At 43.8% G+C, this 15,727-nt stretch overlaps 1 protein-coding gene across 1 annotated transcript; it reads left to right on the top strand.

The window, feature by feature from the left end:
- Positions 1-735: 735 nt before the first annotated feature.
- Positions 736-13,531, top strand: tmem259 (transmembrane protein 259). The gene is made up of 10 exons (XM_070909276.1): positions 736-792; positions 4,204-4,609; positions 5,959-6,273; positions 6,771-6,879; positions 7,878-7,988; positions 8,090-8,212; positions 8,567-8,667; positions 8,960-9,017; positions 9,475-9,558; positions 13,395-13,531. The coding sequence occupies exons 2-10, from the start codon at positions 4,388-4,390 to the stop codon at positions 13,529-13,531; spliced, it is 1,260 nt and encodes a 419-aa protein (XP_070765377.1). The 5' UTR covers positions 736-792; positions 4,204-4,387.
- The last annotated feature ends 2,196 nt before the right edge of the window (positions 13,532-15,727 follow it).

Below are 15,727 nucleotides of genomic sequence, written 5' to 3'. Positions count from 1 at the left end.
TGCTGAAGTTGCTTTGTCGATTTATCAAAGTTTTAACAGATTGACATTGTCGTGTTTCTGAATTGTCTGACAGGATAACATTCTACTAACAATGCTCTGAAGCTCATCTGTCTTCTCTGCTAACATCACACCCATAAGGTGCTTCAGACCAAGTCTAATATCTGCCTGTTTTGTGTTGAACTATAATATCTCTTTGACTCTGTTTCTAAGGTGGCAGCGAACAAGAAATCTATTAAGACCTCTCAAATAATTGAAAAAATACTGTGTAATAAAATCCTCAGGAGGGTGATGCCTGCTGTCCTTAAACTACAAAGAAGAAGAAGTCTCCTGGCAGACATAACTCGGGGAGCTGGCGTGGAAAACTCAAAGACCCGTATTTCCGCTCTGGTTGTGGTTCCGTCTCAAAACAGCAGCCGTCAGTCTCCTGTTAGCTCCCATTACCCTCTGTTAGCTCCTGTTAGTTGCAGTGAAGCTCAGAGTTCATCTTCAACATCCCGAAGAGTCAAAGTATTTTATCTCCTGTTATAGTCTGTCGGATCAAACTGAAATGACTCCACACAGAGTCCGGGACCGGCTAGCTGCAAGCTAACACAGCTGCGCTTTTACACTTAAACTAGCTTTAACTGCTAGCTGCTTTAGCGTTATCTTCCTTCGTACGACTAGCGCGCTAACGGAGCCTGCTAACGGTGCTAAACAGCTAGCTGTTGCGTTTATGAGTCTGCTTGTTTGTTCTGATGAAAACACCGAGGAGAAGACGTTAACATGGACACACAGCTGCGGAAAAAATAACAGGTAAGTTAGCTAAATGCTAATCCAAAGCTAATTTGAACTCGAGGATCAAAGTGTTAGCTGGAGGATGTTTACCTGCTGAACCAGAGGAGATAACAGGCCCCGAAACAAGTAGAACAACCAGCATTTACTCTGCTGCTGATACAAATTCATATAGTCATACAAATACACTGATTCAAATACATACAGTTATACAAATACACTGATTCAAATACATAGTTGTACATATACATATAGTCATACAAATACACTGATTCAAATACACATAGTCCTACAAATACATACAGTTATACATATACATATAGTTATACACATACTGATTCAAATTCATATAGTCATACAAATACATATAGTCATGTAAATACATATAGTCATACAAATACATATGGTTATACAAATATACTGATACAAATACGTATGGTTATACTGATACACTGATACAAATACATATACTAACATGATGGGGGGGTAGTTTACCCTACGTGCTGAGCAGAACTCGTCTTTCTCTTCTCTCTTTCTGCTACTAACGGTGTCTGATGGGCCTGGTGCACTGCAGTATATTGTGAAGGAGACGGTCTCCCATCATACAGTTGAGAAGGCAAGTTTTAGAGAACTTTCAACAAACGGTACGAGCTGCAGACCTTTGAATCCGCCCACTTCATCCAGTGACTGTTCCTGGTTTGGCATCATGACATGCTCAACAGCGGTTTCTCAGTTGAAAAGCGATTGATCCAATGAGCGCTGCAGGGGTACCAACGATTGGCCAATCAGTGCCACAGGCAGGACTAACGAGGTTGTCATTAGTCTAGTGATTGTTTAGGGACAATCGAATCCCCCTCCCCCATGGAAGGGTTAGAGTGGAGGCAAAGTCAGACTGAAGATAGAAAGTGTAAGAGTTGACAATTCTGTCTGATATCAGGCAACAAGCTGCTGCGACGCAAGAACTTCACCAACACCACCATCTTATCTCTATTACTGTACAACAACACTAAACATTTGAAAGCAGACGTGGTCAAGCATAAACTTGATCATCTACGTGTCTGTGACAGTCCGTTCTATTTCGGAGGATTAGAAACAGGAGCCGAAATGTCTTGAAATGACATTCATCCTGGAGAAGCACACTGCAGAGGTCCTGGCTGAGGGGCTGACATAGGCCAGGATGTGGCTGTGAATAATTACCTACAGAAGGAGAAAGCAGCGTCTTTTTGGCGTCTTCCACTCTATGAACAGCTCATCCTCTCACAGCTAGCGGAGAGAACGAGGGCTCCACTGTCTAGAATCTACCTCAACACATGCTGGTGACTGGATGTCCACTGCCTTAATTTATTGGCTTAATAATTGTCTATGGACTGGGTTATCAGGTGACAGTCTCATCTCTGCTGCATCTTATTAAGGATATCCTGAAGCAGGAGGAGGCTGATGTAAAGATGACAGCAGAACCATTCAGTCGATGCACAAAGCCACCCTCCTGCTCCCATGCCATAAGGGGGGTCCTGTCGATGCCCTGCACCTTGATGTGATCAAAAGTCAGCATGAGGTTAAGATGGTGGCATTTTGGAAAGACAAAACCAAGTCACCTGGACGCAGCAGCTGAGAAGCAGCCGGCTAAGAGGACCAAAACACTGGCCTCCCCCCACCCCCCCACCCCCCCAGAGCAGCAAGCAAAATCATAACTCACAGTTATTGATGGTGATGATGAGAGAGAATGGAAGCCGCTTTCCTTTTCTGGCCAGAAACTCGCCAGCGACGTCTGTTGGTTTGAACGTGAACGAGATCAGTGATTGCAACCCTCATTGTATGCTGAGTGATGTTCAACACTTGACGCTTCCAAGCCAAAGTTACCTAGCAACCTTAGCTAGCTAGCCAAACAGTCAGTAACACAGATACTTCCTTTGTGACGTTTAGGGACAATGTCAAGGAGGAAAGGTAAAAGCCAAAACACCTTAGCAGTCTCTTCATCATCACCATCACCACCACCAGCTGCGGGGCATCTTGGACAATGTTTCACATCCTCTCCATGACGTACTGGTCGGACACAAGAGCACCTTCAGTGGGAGACTCATTCCTCCCAAATGCACAACAGAGCGACACAGGAAATCATTCCTGCCTGTGGCCATCAGACTGTTTAACTCCTCCCTCTGAGTGTCAGACACTCAGGAAGAGACTGGAAATCTGTATCTACCTCACCTGTTCATACACCACCTCACTATTTATTCTAAATGTTTAAGTGCAATACATATATAGTCACACACTTTAGTGCAACACATACATACATATACATTGTTATTGTATATATTTTTACCTCATTTCACTTTAATACTGTAAATGTGTATATTTTGTATTTCTTATTTTTATATTTTGTAAGTACTCTTAGTTCTAAATTATGCTACTTTCTACTCTTGAATGGGAGCACCGGTACTGTACAATTTCCCCCCGGGGATCAATAAAGTATTTCTGATTCTGATTCTGACCATCACCTCCAGTATTTGGCCGTCTGAAAAAAATGTGTAACATTCACGGCTCCACCGAGTCAACAACGTCAGTCGAGTCGAGTCGAGCACCCCGTTCTCCTTAATGCCGCTAAAACAATCCGGATATTGATTGATTAACTTCAAGCAGAAGTAAACACAGAGTCACTGGAGGCTGAAGAGTTTAATGAAACCGAGTAGAAATACTAGTGCTTGCTTTCGCTGACCCAGTCTTTGTTTGATTCCAGTCCTCATGAAGGAGGCCTGATTGTTTCCCTTAAAGTGATCAGATTGGATCTTTTGGTTGATCTAGCACAGTAGCCAATCAGGACTAGAATACATTTTTTGTAGAGTGTAAAAACTTTGATATTATTTATTTTAAATTCTTTTGTTGTTGTTGAAAACACAGCATTCCAGAGCTGTTCACATTGTAAGACCCTATTATAATTTTAAATGTGTGTCTGAATAAATGACTTATTTCTAACAATACATTACTTCATGTTTTCAAATCTCCCATGTCGGGAAAAGATACTTGCCACCAGGCCTAACAATTCAGGGAAACCCTGCAAATAACAACCATCAGCTGATCTCACATCAGGTTCAGGAGTCACGTTCTCCAGTTAAACTGTCATTAATATCGTTATTGATTGTGGTGTTTGCTGAAACCAGCTGTTCCTCTTGTTTAACCCTTTGTGTGACTATAAATCCAGATGTAGTAGTTTGTGTCTGCTGTTAACTTTCTCTGAGCTGCGACTAAACTAGTTTCACCTCCTGATGATGATGATGATAATGATAATAATAATACTGTAAACATAATACACTGTGACCCTTTAGGGACTCTGTAATTAATCGACTAAAGGTTTCTGTTCTAGTTTGAAGTCACTACCTGATGAACATCTCAAATGATCAATAATTAAAGATTTCATTGGTCCATTTTCTCCAACAGTTTCAGATGAAGAGGTTCAGTCCATCGGCAGTCAGCTCAGTGTGAATCAGCTGTGGATGCTTCAGACTCTGTAGAGACCTTCTTCATCTGATCTCAGGTCAGAGTTTCACCATCACAGCCATGCTGACCTAGAATCAGCTGTTAGTTTGTGCAGTGTGAGCTGAATAATCCAGAGACAGAGATCATGTCTGAGAACCAGGCCAACAACAACAACGTCCCTCTGAACAACAACAACAATAACAACATGGGGCCCAATAGGATCCGAAACCCCAACATCAACCAGAACCCCCTCATCAACGTCCGAGACCGCCTCTTCCATGCCCTTTTCTTCAAGATGGCCGTCACATACGCCCGCCTGTTCCCGCCGTCTTTCAGGAGAGTCTTTGAGTTCTTTGTCCTGCTCAAGGTGAGAAAATCTCTTCACTTTAACTTAAACTGAGGTTTAACTTAAACCTGTAGCAGACCTGAAGCCTGGACTATGAATGTTCACTTCTTACCGGGGTAAATGGGCTTCGCTTATATAGCACTTTTCAACCTCAAAGGTTCCCAAAGAGCTTCACAGATCAGGTCTCATTCACCCATTCACACACCCGCATGGTGCCTGAGCTGCTATGCAAGGTGCTGGCCTCCATCGGAACAACTTAGGGTTCGGTGTCTTGCTCAAAGACACTTCCACAGGTGTAGTGGGGGAGGTGGGGATCGATATACATGTATGTATATATGTGTATATGTATGTGTGTATATGTGTATATATATATATATACACACGTGTATATATATATATACATATATTCACACGTGTATATATATATACACATATATGTGTGTATATGCATTTATATATATACATGTATATGTGACGACATAAACCTGTTGTCAACAACAACAGAATGTTCCTGTAATCTGCAGGAATGAGGATTAAAATGACAGGATTTTGAATGGAGTCTGGTATGGAAGTCCAGAGTTTGTGTTGCTCCATCAGATTAACAGCAGTCACACCTCCAGGCTTTTCTCAGCAAACACTTTGTGATGCACCAGACTGCTGAGTTATAAAACAGACTGCCGAGTCATAATACGGACTGCAGAGTCGTAGTGATAGAAACACCTTTTAAATCCTCTGTGTGGTTTACATCAGTGTTAATTGTCAGTGTTGTTTGTTTATGAAGGAAAGTGTATGTCAACCTCACTTCATCCTATTCAAAATGCATTTAGCTCTTTAGTTCAGTTTAGACTTCGGCCTGACCCAACTTGTCTTGTGTCCAGAACCACATCCTGTGTGCAAGTGCACACTGTGCGAATTCAGTTTGTGAATGGCAGACCCCGCCACTGACCATGAAAACTACGACATAGGGAGGTCACAACTACATGCCATAAATAGTATCAGTATGGCTATGTAGTGTGTGGGTCAGGGGACACGGGGAGACCTTTCTTTTTTTATATAAATTTCATGACACAGATAAGTCCCAACTGGTTGACTCTCTGTCAGCATTGGCCCTGCAAGGTTCAGGACTGATTTTTAAACAGCAGACGGCATGTTGAGCCATTTTCAACCTGTTATTTCTATACATTGGGTAAGAAATGTCAATGTTAACAGCAGCATGGATATGTTTCATCACATTACTGAATATCATTTAGTTTACAGTGTGTGCACTACCTCTTTAAAATCATATTTCATACATGTTGAAATGTTGTGCAGGCATTCTTCATGAAACCCTGACAGTATTAACTCCTCTGCTCCTCTCTGTTCTTGGTAAGGCGCTCTTCGTCCTCTTCATCCTCGCATACATCCACATCGCCTTCTCTCGCTCGCCCATCAACTGTCTGGAAGTGGTGAGGGAGCGTTGGCCTCGTGATGGCATCCTGCGGGTGGAGATCCAGAGGAACTCCAGCCGAGCCTCCGTCTTCCTGCAGTACTACGACTCCATGGGCCTCCAGGAGGAGTTGGATGCTGAGGAGGGGGGAGGAGGAGCAGGAGGAGGAGTGGCAGGGCTCAGTCTGGCAGCACTGCAGGAGGAAGAGGAGGAAGAAGAGGAGATGACCCTGGAGATGTTTGACAACAGCTCAGTGCAGGTGAACAGAGATGTCAAATCTCTCCACAGACATCAAGTGTGAGCAGGGGTCAGCAAGTGTGAGCAGGTGTCAGCGGGGGATCAGCAGGTGTGAGCGGGGAGTCAGCAGGGGATCAGCAGGAGTCAGCAGGGGGTCAGGAAGTGTGAGCAGGAGTCAGCAGAGGGTCAGCAGGTGTGAGCAGGAGTCAGCAGAGGGTCAGCAGTTGTGAGCTGGAGTCAGCAGGGAATCAGCAGGTGTGAGCAGGAGTCAGCAGAGGGTCAGCAGGTGTGAGCAGGAGTCAGTAGGGAATCAGCAGGTGTGAGCAGGAGTCAGCAGGGGGTGAGCAGAGGGTGAGCAGGGTGTCGGCAGGAGTCAGCAGAGGATCAGCAGGGGGTCAGCAGTTCTTGTGATGTGGTGGAAATTAAATCAGGAACCTGAAGTTCTTAGTTTAGTTCCTAGAACTTTCGGTCTCCAGCCTATTTTCACCTTCCTGCTCTCTGTTGCTGTTTCTGCGGCAGTTTGAGCTGGACATCGAGCCTCGCCTGAAGCCGTCTCTGATTGGAGGAGGAGGAGCAGGAGGAGGAGTGAACGACAGCCAGGATGTCTCCTTCAGCCAGACCACTAAAGGTATGCAGCCGCTGAAGGACTCAGTGTCTGAGCTGGAGATGATGACCAGAGCAGGTAAACCTTCCTCCCTTCCTCCCTTTCCTCCTCCCCTTCCTCCTCCCCTTCCTCCTCCCTCTCCTAGAACATAATCAGCAGATGAAGTAAGAGAAGCTGTGGAGCATTGTCGTCTTCCTCAGGTGTTCAGATGTAACCATGATTAAGTTTTAAATGTAGTTTATTCATTCGTTAAAAAGCTGAGATTCTTCTTCACAGCAGCAGGTGGCAGCAGATTATCTGATGACTTTTCATTAAACTCAGATAATCACTTTGCTCTGACTCAGAGTTTGAATCACTGCTCTGCAGGATCACAGTAAACAATACTGTGAAGACTGTAATGATGATAATAATAATAATAATCAAATAATGCAGCATTTAAGAATTGAAAACTTCACTTTTAATACGCAATTTCCATATTAAAGAAATAATTCTTCAGCCTTAAGTAGTACCACTCATTAATTATACTTAAAGTAGCACAACTTAATTGGTACTTCCACCACACAATTTTGATTTCAAACTCTCCTTCTGCTGGTTTGTCTTCCGTCTCACGAGCTGAACAGAACAGAACTGAACTTTTATTTGAGTCAGTCCGGCTGTTTACATAGACTGAATAACAACTTAAATTTCACTTGCGCTGCATGCCAGTAAACGCAACCTAAAGCTTTTTTTCCACCTATTTTGTTCCTTTTTTCTTGCATAACTACAGTGATTGTGTGTTGGGCTCTGAGCGCTGCCAAAATACGTGACCTACACTCAATACGGTACCTGAACACATCATGTGTTACACAGATTGCTCAGTTAAGCTGCTAACATGCTACACCTCCTGTGTAGACTTTGTGTTAACTTCCCTCTGCTGTGATACTTCTACATCTGAGTGAGAATGTTTCCTCTGATCAGTCAGTCAATCTGTACTGATTGTCTGTTGATGTCTGACTGTCGTCTGTCTGTTGTGGTTGTTTCAGTGTGGCCTCAGGAGGAGTACATAGTGGAGTATTCTCTGGAGTATGGCTTCCTGCGTTTGTCTCAGAGCACCAGACAGAGACTCAACATTCCCGTCATGGTGGTCACTCTGGGTGAGACACTGAAACACCTGTCTGCCTCACAGTCACATGACTTTAACACCCGTCTGCCTCACAGTCACATGGCTTGTGTGCATGTCTCTGGGTGTGTTTAGATCCCATGAAGGACGAGTGTTTCGGTGACGGCTTCAGTCGTTTCCTGCTCGACGAGTTTCTGGGCTACGACGACATCCTGATGTCCAGTGTGAAGGCACTCGCTGAGAACGAGGAGAACAAAGGTAGAGAATGCCAGTTCCTCTGATAACCAACTTGGATTACTGAACCGGAGTTCCTCTCATCCCCCACTCCGATTACAGAACCAGAGTTCCTCTCATCCCCCACTCCGATTACAGAACCAGAGTTCCTCTGATCTCCCACTCTTAATACAGAACCGGACTTCCTCGAATGCCCTACTCCGATTACAGAACCGAAGTTCATCTAATTCCCCACTCCAATTGCAGAACCAGATCTCTGGTTTATCTGGCACCGAATAGATCAGATTACTGCGGAAGGCTGACAGTAACCTGGTTTCTGAAGTTCAGGTAAACACTTAAAGGTGATTGTTGGTGATGTCACAGTGTGGTTCTCTGCAGGGTTTCTGAGAAATGTGGTGTCTGGAGAACATTACCGCTTCGTCAGCATGTGGATGGCCAGAACCTCCTATCTGGCTGCCTTTGTCATCATGGTCATATTCGTAAGTGAATAAGTCTTAATTGACAGGTTTTTATCAAAATCTGCTGTGAAAACTGAAATTCAACTTTTAAAGACACTAATTCAAAGTTTAGACTTTCATAAATAGTATTTACAAGTTAGCATGACAGTGTGAGAGTTTGTGTTCTAGAAAAAAGAGCAGAGGAGTTTACAGTTTAAAGGAAAGAAAAACCAGACTGAAGTCAAATCAAATTAGTTTGAATTGTTTTAAAGGGTTTTTTTTTTTTTTTTTTTTTTGAGGTTGTTCAGTTTGGTGTTTGTTTTGTGTTTTTCAGACTCTGTCAGTGTCCATGCTGCTCAGATACTCTCACCACCAGATCTTCGTCTTCATCGGTCAGTTTCCTCTGGGAGTAAACACCAATCCAAACCAGTTCAGTGTAATTCAGTCTAGTCTAATCCAGTTTTGTCCGGTCCAGTCCAATTCAGCATAGTTCAATTTAGTCTGGTCCAGTCTGAGATGTTCAGTTCAGTGTAGTCCAGTCCAGTGCAGTGTAATCCCATCTAGTATAGTCTAATCCAGTCCAGTCAAGTTCAATGTAGTTTTGTTCAGTCAGGTCCAGTTGGAGATGTTTGAGAACTTTGATAACTGACTCAGACCCGACCAGTTCTTTTCAGTATAATCCAGTTCATTTCATCATAGTTCAGTCCAGTTTAATACAATCCCGTGTTGTCTAATTAAATCTTGTCTAGTTCAGTCTAATCCTGTCCACTCTAGTCTGACTGACTGACTTTCAGTTTAGTATTGAATGATCAACTGTGTGTTGATCTGGTCTCGGTCTGTCCCCCTCAGTGGATCTTCTTCAGATGTTGGAGATGAACATGACCATTGCCTTTCCAGCAGCCCCTCTGCTCACCGTAATCCTGGCCCTCGTCGGTAAGTTCATGTCCTGGAAACTGGTTCAAACACACAGTCTACATCTAGATTCTGATCCCTGTCAAACTCAGGAGTCACCAGTGAAATCAGGCTCAGGATTCAGAGAGGCAGCAAGTCAAGCCTTCTAAACCTTCTCTGATTGGTCCCACATCAAAACGCTCAATTGTTTAGTCGCTAGTCAAGACAGACAAGTCCCAAATTAGGACCCATGTCAAGACAGTCAAGTCCTTAGTCGAGGCAGTCAAGTCTCAGGTCAAGACAGACAAGTCCCAAGTTAGGTCCCAAGTCAAGACAGTCAAGTTCCAGATCAAGACAGTCAAATCCCAGGTCGAGGCAGTCAAGTCCACAACCCAGCATTCCTTTCAAATCGGATATCTAATTCCTGTCAGCCACCAACTGTAACTAGTTCTATAAAACTAGGTCTGCTCAATGTTAGATCTCTAGCTAACAAATCATTATTAATTAATGTTCTTATTACAAATTACATTTTATACTTTTAACTGAAACCTGATGAGACATGAATAGCAATGCCACTCTTATTGAGGCATGTCCACCAGACGACAACTCCTATCAGTCAGTGAGACAGGAAAAAAGAGGGGACGGGGTCGCTACCATTTACTCAAAGTGGTTCAGCTGTACAAAGATGGACCTGGGTACATTTTCATTCCACTCAAGGAACAAGCAGTACTCATTTTAACAACATAAAGGCCTCCAAAACCACTATTGCTATCTCTCCCAGCTGGTTGCTCTTATTATCACCAAATATGATGGAATCATTTTTTTAGATTTTAATATTCATATTAACAACGGCGCTGACTCGTGAATCTACTGGAAAGCGTTGAACTTACTCAACATGTCACAGAGGCCACCCACCAGCATGGCAATATCCTCGATTTGGTAATGTCAAAAGGGTTAGCTATTGATAATCCCAGTCTCTGATCATTATCGTGTGTTCTTTGACAGCTTCCTATCCGCAGCCAGGATCACAGATTAGTGTTTGGTTCAGAAACAATTCTGAAATTAGTTCTCTGAGCCTGTAACTTCTTCTGATCCATGTGATGTGAGCTGCTCATTAGATGAAATGGTTATTGCTCTCAATATCAACCTGACTAGCACATTGAACAAAGTTGCCCCACTGAAGGTTAAAAAGAAGTCATGCAGTAAAATATCTCCATGGATAGACAACACTATCCATAAGCTCAAGAGATCGTGTAGAGCAGTGGAAAGAAAATGGAGGAGAACAGGATTTATAAAGAATACACAGTCACCTCTAATAATACTGTATGCGTTGCCAGAAGGGCTTACTTCTCTAAGATCATTATAGAAAACAAAAATAACTCTAGAATACTCTTTATTTCTGTTAAATCCTGTTCCTGCCCCTGACCTTCTAAGACAAGCACCCACAGCCAACAGAGCTCGCATTGCTAGAACTGCCGACGACCATGAGCTTATTCACCAGCATCTCAACCCCAGAACATTGTAAAATTGTTACTCTGAGCAAACCGTCATCCAGTTATCTCGCCCCGATCCCTTCTCCACTCTTTAAGAGTGTTTTCAATAGTATCTCAAACTCTGTCCTGAAAATTATTAACACATCTCTTGAAACTGTTGAAACTCTACTGAAGAAGCCTAACCTAAACTGTGGAACCTGAGTCCCTCTAATGCTCATATCAAACCTTCTGCTTTTAATCAAGATTCTTCAAAAAGTTGTTTTCCACCAGATAATCAACTATCTAAATGAAAACAATATTCAAGAGACGTTTCAGTCATTTTTCAGAACTAATCAAAGCACAGAGACTGCTCTCACAAAGGTAGTTAGTGATCTGAGACTTGGTGCTGATGGCAGTAAGGTTTCGTTCTGGTTCTCTTAGATTTAAGTGAAGCATTTGACACAGTGTACCATTAAATTCTCTTAAACTGCCTGGCGAACTAGGTTGGCCTCTCCAAATGTGTTCTAAACTGGCTCCGAACATATCTTACAGGAAGAAAATGTTATGTCCGTCTTGAGGACCATGTGTCAGTGAAACAAGACATAAGCTCTGCTGTTGCACATGTTGTCCTTACTGTACATGCTCCCTTTAGGTGATGTCATCAGGGAACATAGCGTTAGCTTCCATAGCTACACTGATGATAACACAATTGTACATATCTGTTGATCTGTTGATGTATGATGCGTTAAGATCCCTCACTGCCTGCCAGGTGTCAATAGATATATGGATGGATAATAACTTTCTTAAACCAAATGAGGATAAGACTGGAATTCTATTAGTTGGCCCCAAGTCCAAAAGGGGTGTGCTTTTGGGGTGTTATTTTAGACCCCGACTTTTGTGTCGTTTTATGTCCTGTACAACGTGACCATGGTAGCATTCTTCCGTCTCAGAAACATTGCCATGGTACGGCCTCTCCTGACCCAGCAAGATGCTGAAAAATGAATCCATGCTTTCATTTCTAGTAGACTAGACTACTGCAATGCACCTTTTACTAGTCTTCCTAAAAAGTCCATTGAGAGGCTGCAAGTTATCCAGAACTCTCCAGCTAGACTGCTAACAAAAAGAAAGAAGAGAGAACACATCAGTCCAGTCTCAGCTGCGCTACACTGGCCCCCTGTACCTTTTTAGGATTGATTTTAAAGTCCTTGTACTTGTATTCAAGCTCTCAGGAGCTTAGGACCGGCGTACATCACAGATTCCCTGTTGTTTGATGTTCCTTCACGAGCCCTTAGATCATGGGTCACTAGCAGGCGGACCGCGGTCCGAGTCCGGACCCAGACGCCGTCCTATATGGACCCGGACCTGTAATCAATAAATTAAGGGATTTTAAATTTTGACGGGGCGCTCCTATTTTAACCGGCGCAGCTTTTCTAGTCTTTGTGGCACTGGTTTAGCGGCTCAAGAAACTCACAGACCAATTGCATACGCCAGCCCACGTGACGCTACTCAGCCAATCAAATCTGTGCATTCCAGGCAATAAACATTGCGACTCTGAATACAGACAGATGAGAGAGGTGAGGAGCGAGTGACAGATGATAAGACCAGTGAACGATACAGGGAGAGAGACTGTTAAGTCAAGATGTGAAACAGTTAACAAAGAAAAAGGGAAACTCAAGCTGCTGCTACACTTAATTTTGTTTTTCTAAAATTAAGCACTTTATTTTAAGATTTTTCTAAAGCTATTTTATTTATTTTCTGTGTTTTATTTTGAAATGCAGCCCTTCTTTTACTTAATGAGAGAAGAACATAATACATATCTACAGTATTATATATCTGTATAGTTCAACGTTAAGTGACAATAAATATGGTCAAAATGTTTTTGAATTGTACTTTCTTTATTTGATTTGACAGTCAGTTGTTGATCACATGCAGACGTTGATACAACTACTAGGCTACTTCAATACATAATCACACTAAATCACAACGCAAGTTAGTCATTATGATGTTCCGGACCTTTGCTTGAGGAAATTTTCTCGAACTGGACCTCTTCGAACTTTAGTTGAATACCCCTGCCTTAGATCCTCTACTGCTAGTTTCCTAGTTACTCAAAACCAAAGACAGCCCAAAGACATCAGAGAGGCCGGCTCTGTTTAAAATTTTAGCCGCCACTTAAAAACATATCTTTGTAAGACCGACCGACAAGTCCCAAGTTAGGTCCCAGGTCGAGGCAGTCAAGTCTCGAGTAAAGAACATAATGTTGTGTTCACCGCTTCATGAGATGAATACTTTTTGATTGTTGGCATCAGACAAATCTGAAATGGTCGGTTGGTTGCAGAGTTTTCGATCAAAACAGCTAATAGAGACAAACCCAAACCTGAACCTCCTGATGTCACTTCCTGTCATCAGGCATGGAGGCCATCATGTCGGAGTTCTTCAACGACACGACAACGGCATTCTACATCATCCTCATTGTCTGGTTGGCCGATCAGTACGACGCAATTTGCTGCCACACCAACACCAGCAAACGCCACTGGCTGAGGTGAGTCACCAACACCGGCTCACGCCATTGGCTCATTTAAAACCAATCTCAGCACCGTCGAAAATCCTAACAAGTAACGAGATTTTAATTAATTTCCTATTACGCGTATCCTAACTGTGCAGATAATCCTTTATTTATATGATATGAAATATCTTAAATTAAAATTTAAATGAATCAGTTAGTTTGAATGTGTTTGTGTTTTTCAGGTTCTTCTATCTGTACCACTTTGCCTTCTACGCCTATCACTACCGCTTCAACGGTCAGTACAGCAGCCTGGCCCTGGTCACCTCCTGGCTCTTCATCCAGGTCAGAACCACCATCTTCATACTGTGACCCTGATCCTCATGATGAGTCCCAACAGGAAGGCACAATGCTTTAATTTCAAAATAAGATCACTGTTGTTAGCTGGCTTATATTCAGATAACCAAATTATCTGAATGAGAATGAATGAAATTATTTTATCCTGACAGCAACATGCCAGTCTGGATTAGTTCAACCAGGTTCAAGATCAGGGCCGCGTTTATAGAACGAAAAGTTTAAATGGAAATGAGCCAAATATTCTGCAGTCCCACTTTGAGTCCCACTATAAAGGGTCAAAACAAAACCCTCATAAACCCTCTGAAACACTGTCAGACCCAGTGCAGAGTAAAACCTGATGAAACACTGAAGCTCAGCAGCTGTTAAACATCTGTGCAGACACGTCGTTCACTTAACTCTTTCATGCAGGTGTTTCTGTCCGCCTCACAGTGGATATATGAGGTCAGGTGGTGCAGAGGGGTCAGCTGAGGTCAGGTGGTGCAGGTGGAGAAGGTATTCAGTCTGTAGCTGCTACAGCAGTGATGGGTTGGATCTGACACTCAATAATAGATCAATAATGATTGTTAATAATATTCATGTTTGATTTGTCGTGAAATGAAACGTGTCAGAATAAAATCTGACGTCAGTTCAGTTTCATCGGCTGCGTCTCTGAAATCTGTGATCGTCACAGTTGGATTTTCTCCCGTCAAGTTTGTTTTTATAAATTCAAACTTTTCATAAATGAGGTCTCAGATCAGGAAAAAACAGATCCAGTTAGACTAGTAGAAGAGATTTACCAGTGTTCATGTGGTCCAGGTGCTTTAAGAGTTAGATGGAGCTTCTGTTTCCAGCTACGGATCCTGGATCATCAGTGCTGGTTTAGTGAATCGAGAAGAGTCATAATCATAAAATGTAAATAAAGAGGAAGAAGAAGAGAACCTGTGAAGTTCAGGTTTCATGTGTGGACCCTTTCAGACCAGGAGCTGGAAGGTTAAATCAGGGCACATCCTGTCACTAACATCGTGCATCATCTTCTTGTTCAGCACTCCATGATCTACTTCTTCCACCACTACGAGCTTCCTGCCATCCTGCAGCAGATCAGGATCCAGGAGATGCTGCTGCAGAACCAGCAGGCGGGTCAGGCCAACCAGACGGCCCTGCAGGACAACCTCAACAACAACCACAGCGCTGCTGCTGCTGCTGCAGCAGGACCTGGACCTGCCAACACCACCCAACCAGGACCCAACGCCACCCAGCCTGGGCCTCAGACTGACCCCCAGCCCTCCTCCTCCTCTCCAGCAACAGGAGGTGGAGGTGAGGTGAGGTCGGAGCTGAACTGGGTTGCTCAGACGGCCGCTGTCATCACCGAAGCTCTGTCCTCCTCCGACCAGCACACCACCTCCCCTGATTCCATCGACAGAGTCAGGGGAGGAGGGGTGCCTGGAGGTTTGGGGTCAGCAGGAGCAGCAGAGGTCAGTGTGGTGGCCGAGCTCTGGATGGGAGCAGCAGGAGGAGCATCAGGAGGAGGTAAAGAAGAGCCTAACGTCGTTTCAGTAGAAATTAAAACCACAGCAGGAGGAGCTGATCCTCCACCCAGCCCCCCAGTTAGAGGGCTCCCTCTGGTGGAGGCTGGGCCCTCGGAGGTTGGGCCCTCGGAGGTGGGGCCCCCACAGACAGATTGCCCCCCCTCACAGAGTCCAGGTACAGACTGGGACTGCAGAGCATTACAGCAGCAGCAGAGCTCCTCACAGACCCCGTCCTGAGAGTCCAGGTGTAGTCCTGCTGACATCATCTCACCTGTCTGACACGGTGCCTCAGTCTGTCAGCTGATCAGGGGATCCGTTAGCGATCAGCCCATCAGGGAGGGGTTCTGCCGTCGATCCACGTTCTACATTTTTATTTT

Source organism: Enoplosus armatus, chromosome 7 (genome assembly GCF_043641665.1).
Source record: "Enoplosus armatus isolate fEnoArm2 chromosome 7, fEnoArm2.hap1, whole genome shotgun sequence".
Lineage (NCBI taxonomy): Eukaryota > Metazoa > Chordata > Actinopteri > Centrarchiformes > Enoplosidae > Enoplosus > Enoplosus armatus.
The sequence above is the reverse complement of the archived record's forward strand: the minus strand, read 5'-3'. Positions and strand labels throughout refer to the sequence as shown.

Coding starts and splice junctions, on each gene's coding strand:
- tmem259 (XM_070909276.1), top strand. CDS start 4,388: ATGTCTGAGAACCAGGCCAACAACAACAACGTCCCTCTGAACAACAAC. Junction 4,610..5,958: donor AGTTCTTTGTCCTGCTCAAG/GTGAGAAAATCT, acceptor GTTCTTGGTAAG/GCGCTCTTCGTCCTCTTCAT. Junction 6,274..6,770: donor TTGACAACAGCTCAGTGCAG/GTGAACAGAGAT, acceptor TTTCTGCGGCAG/TTTGAGCTGGACATCGAGCC.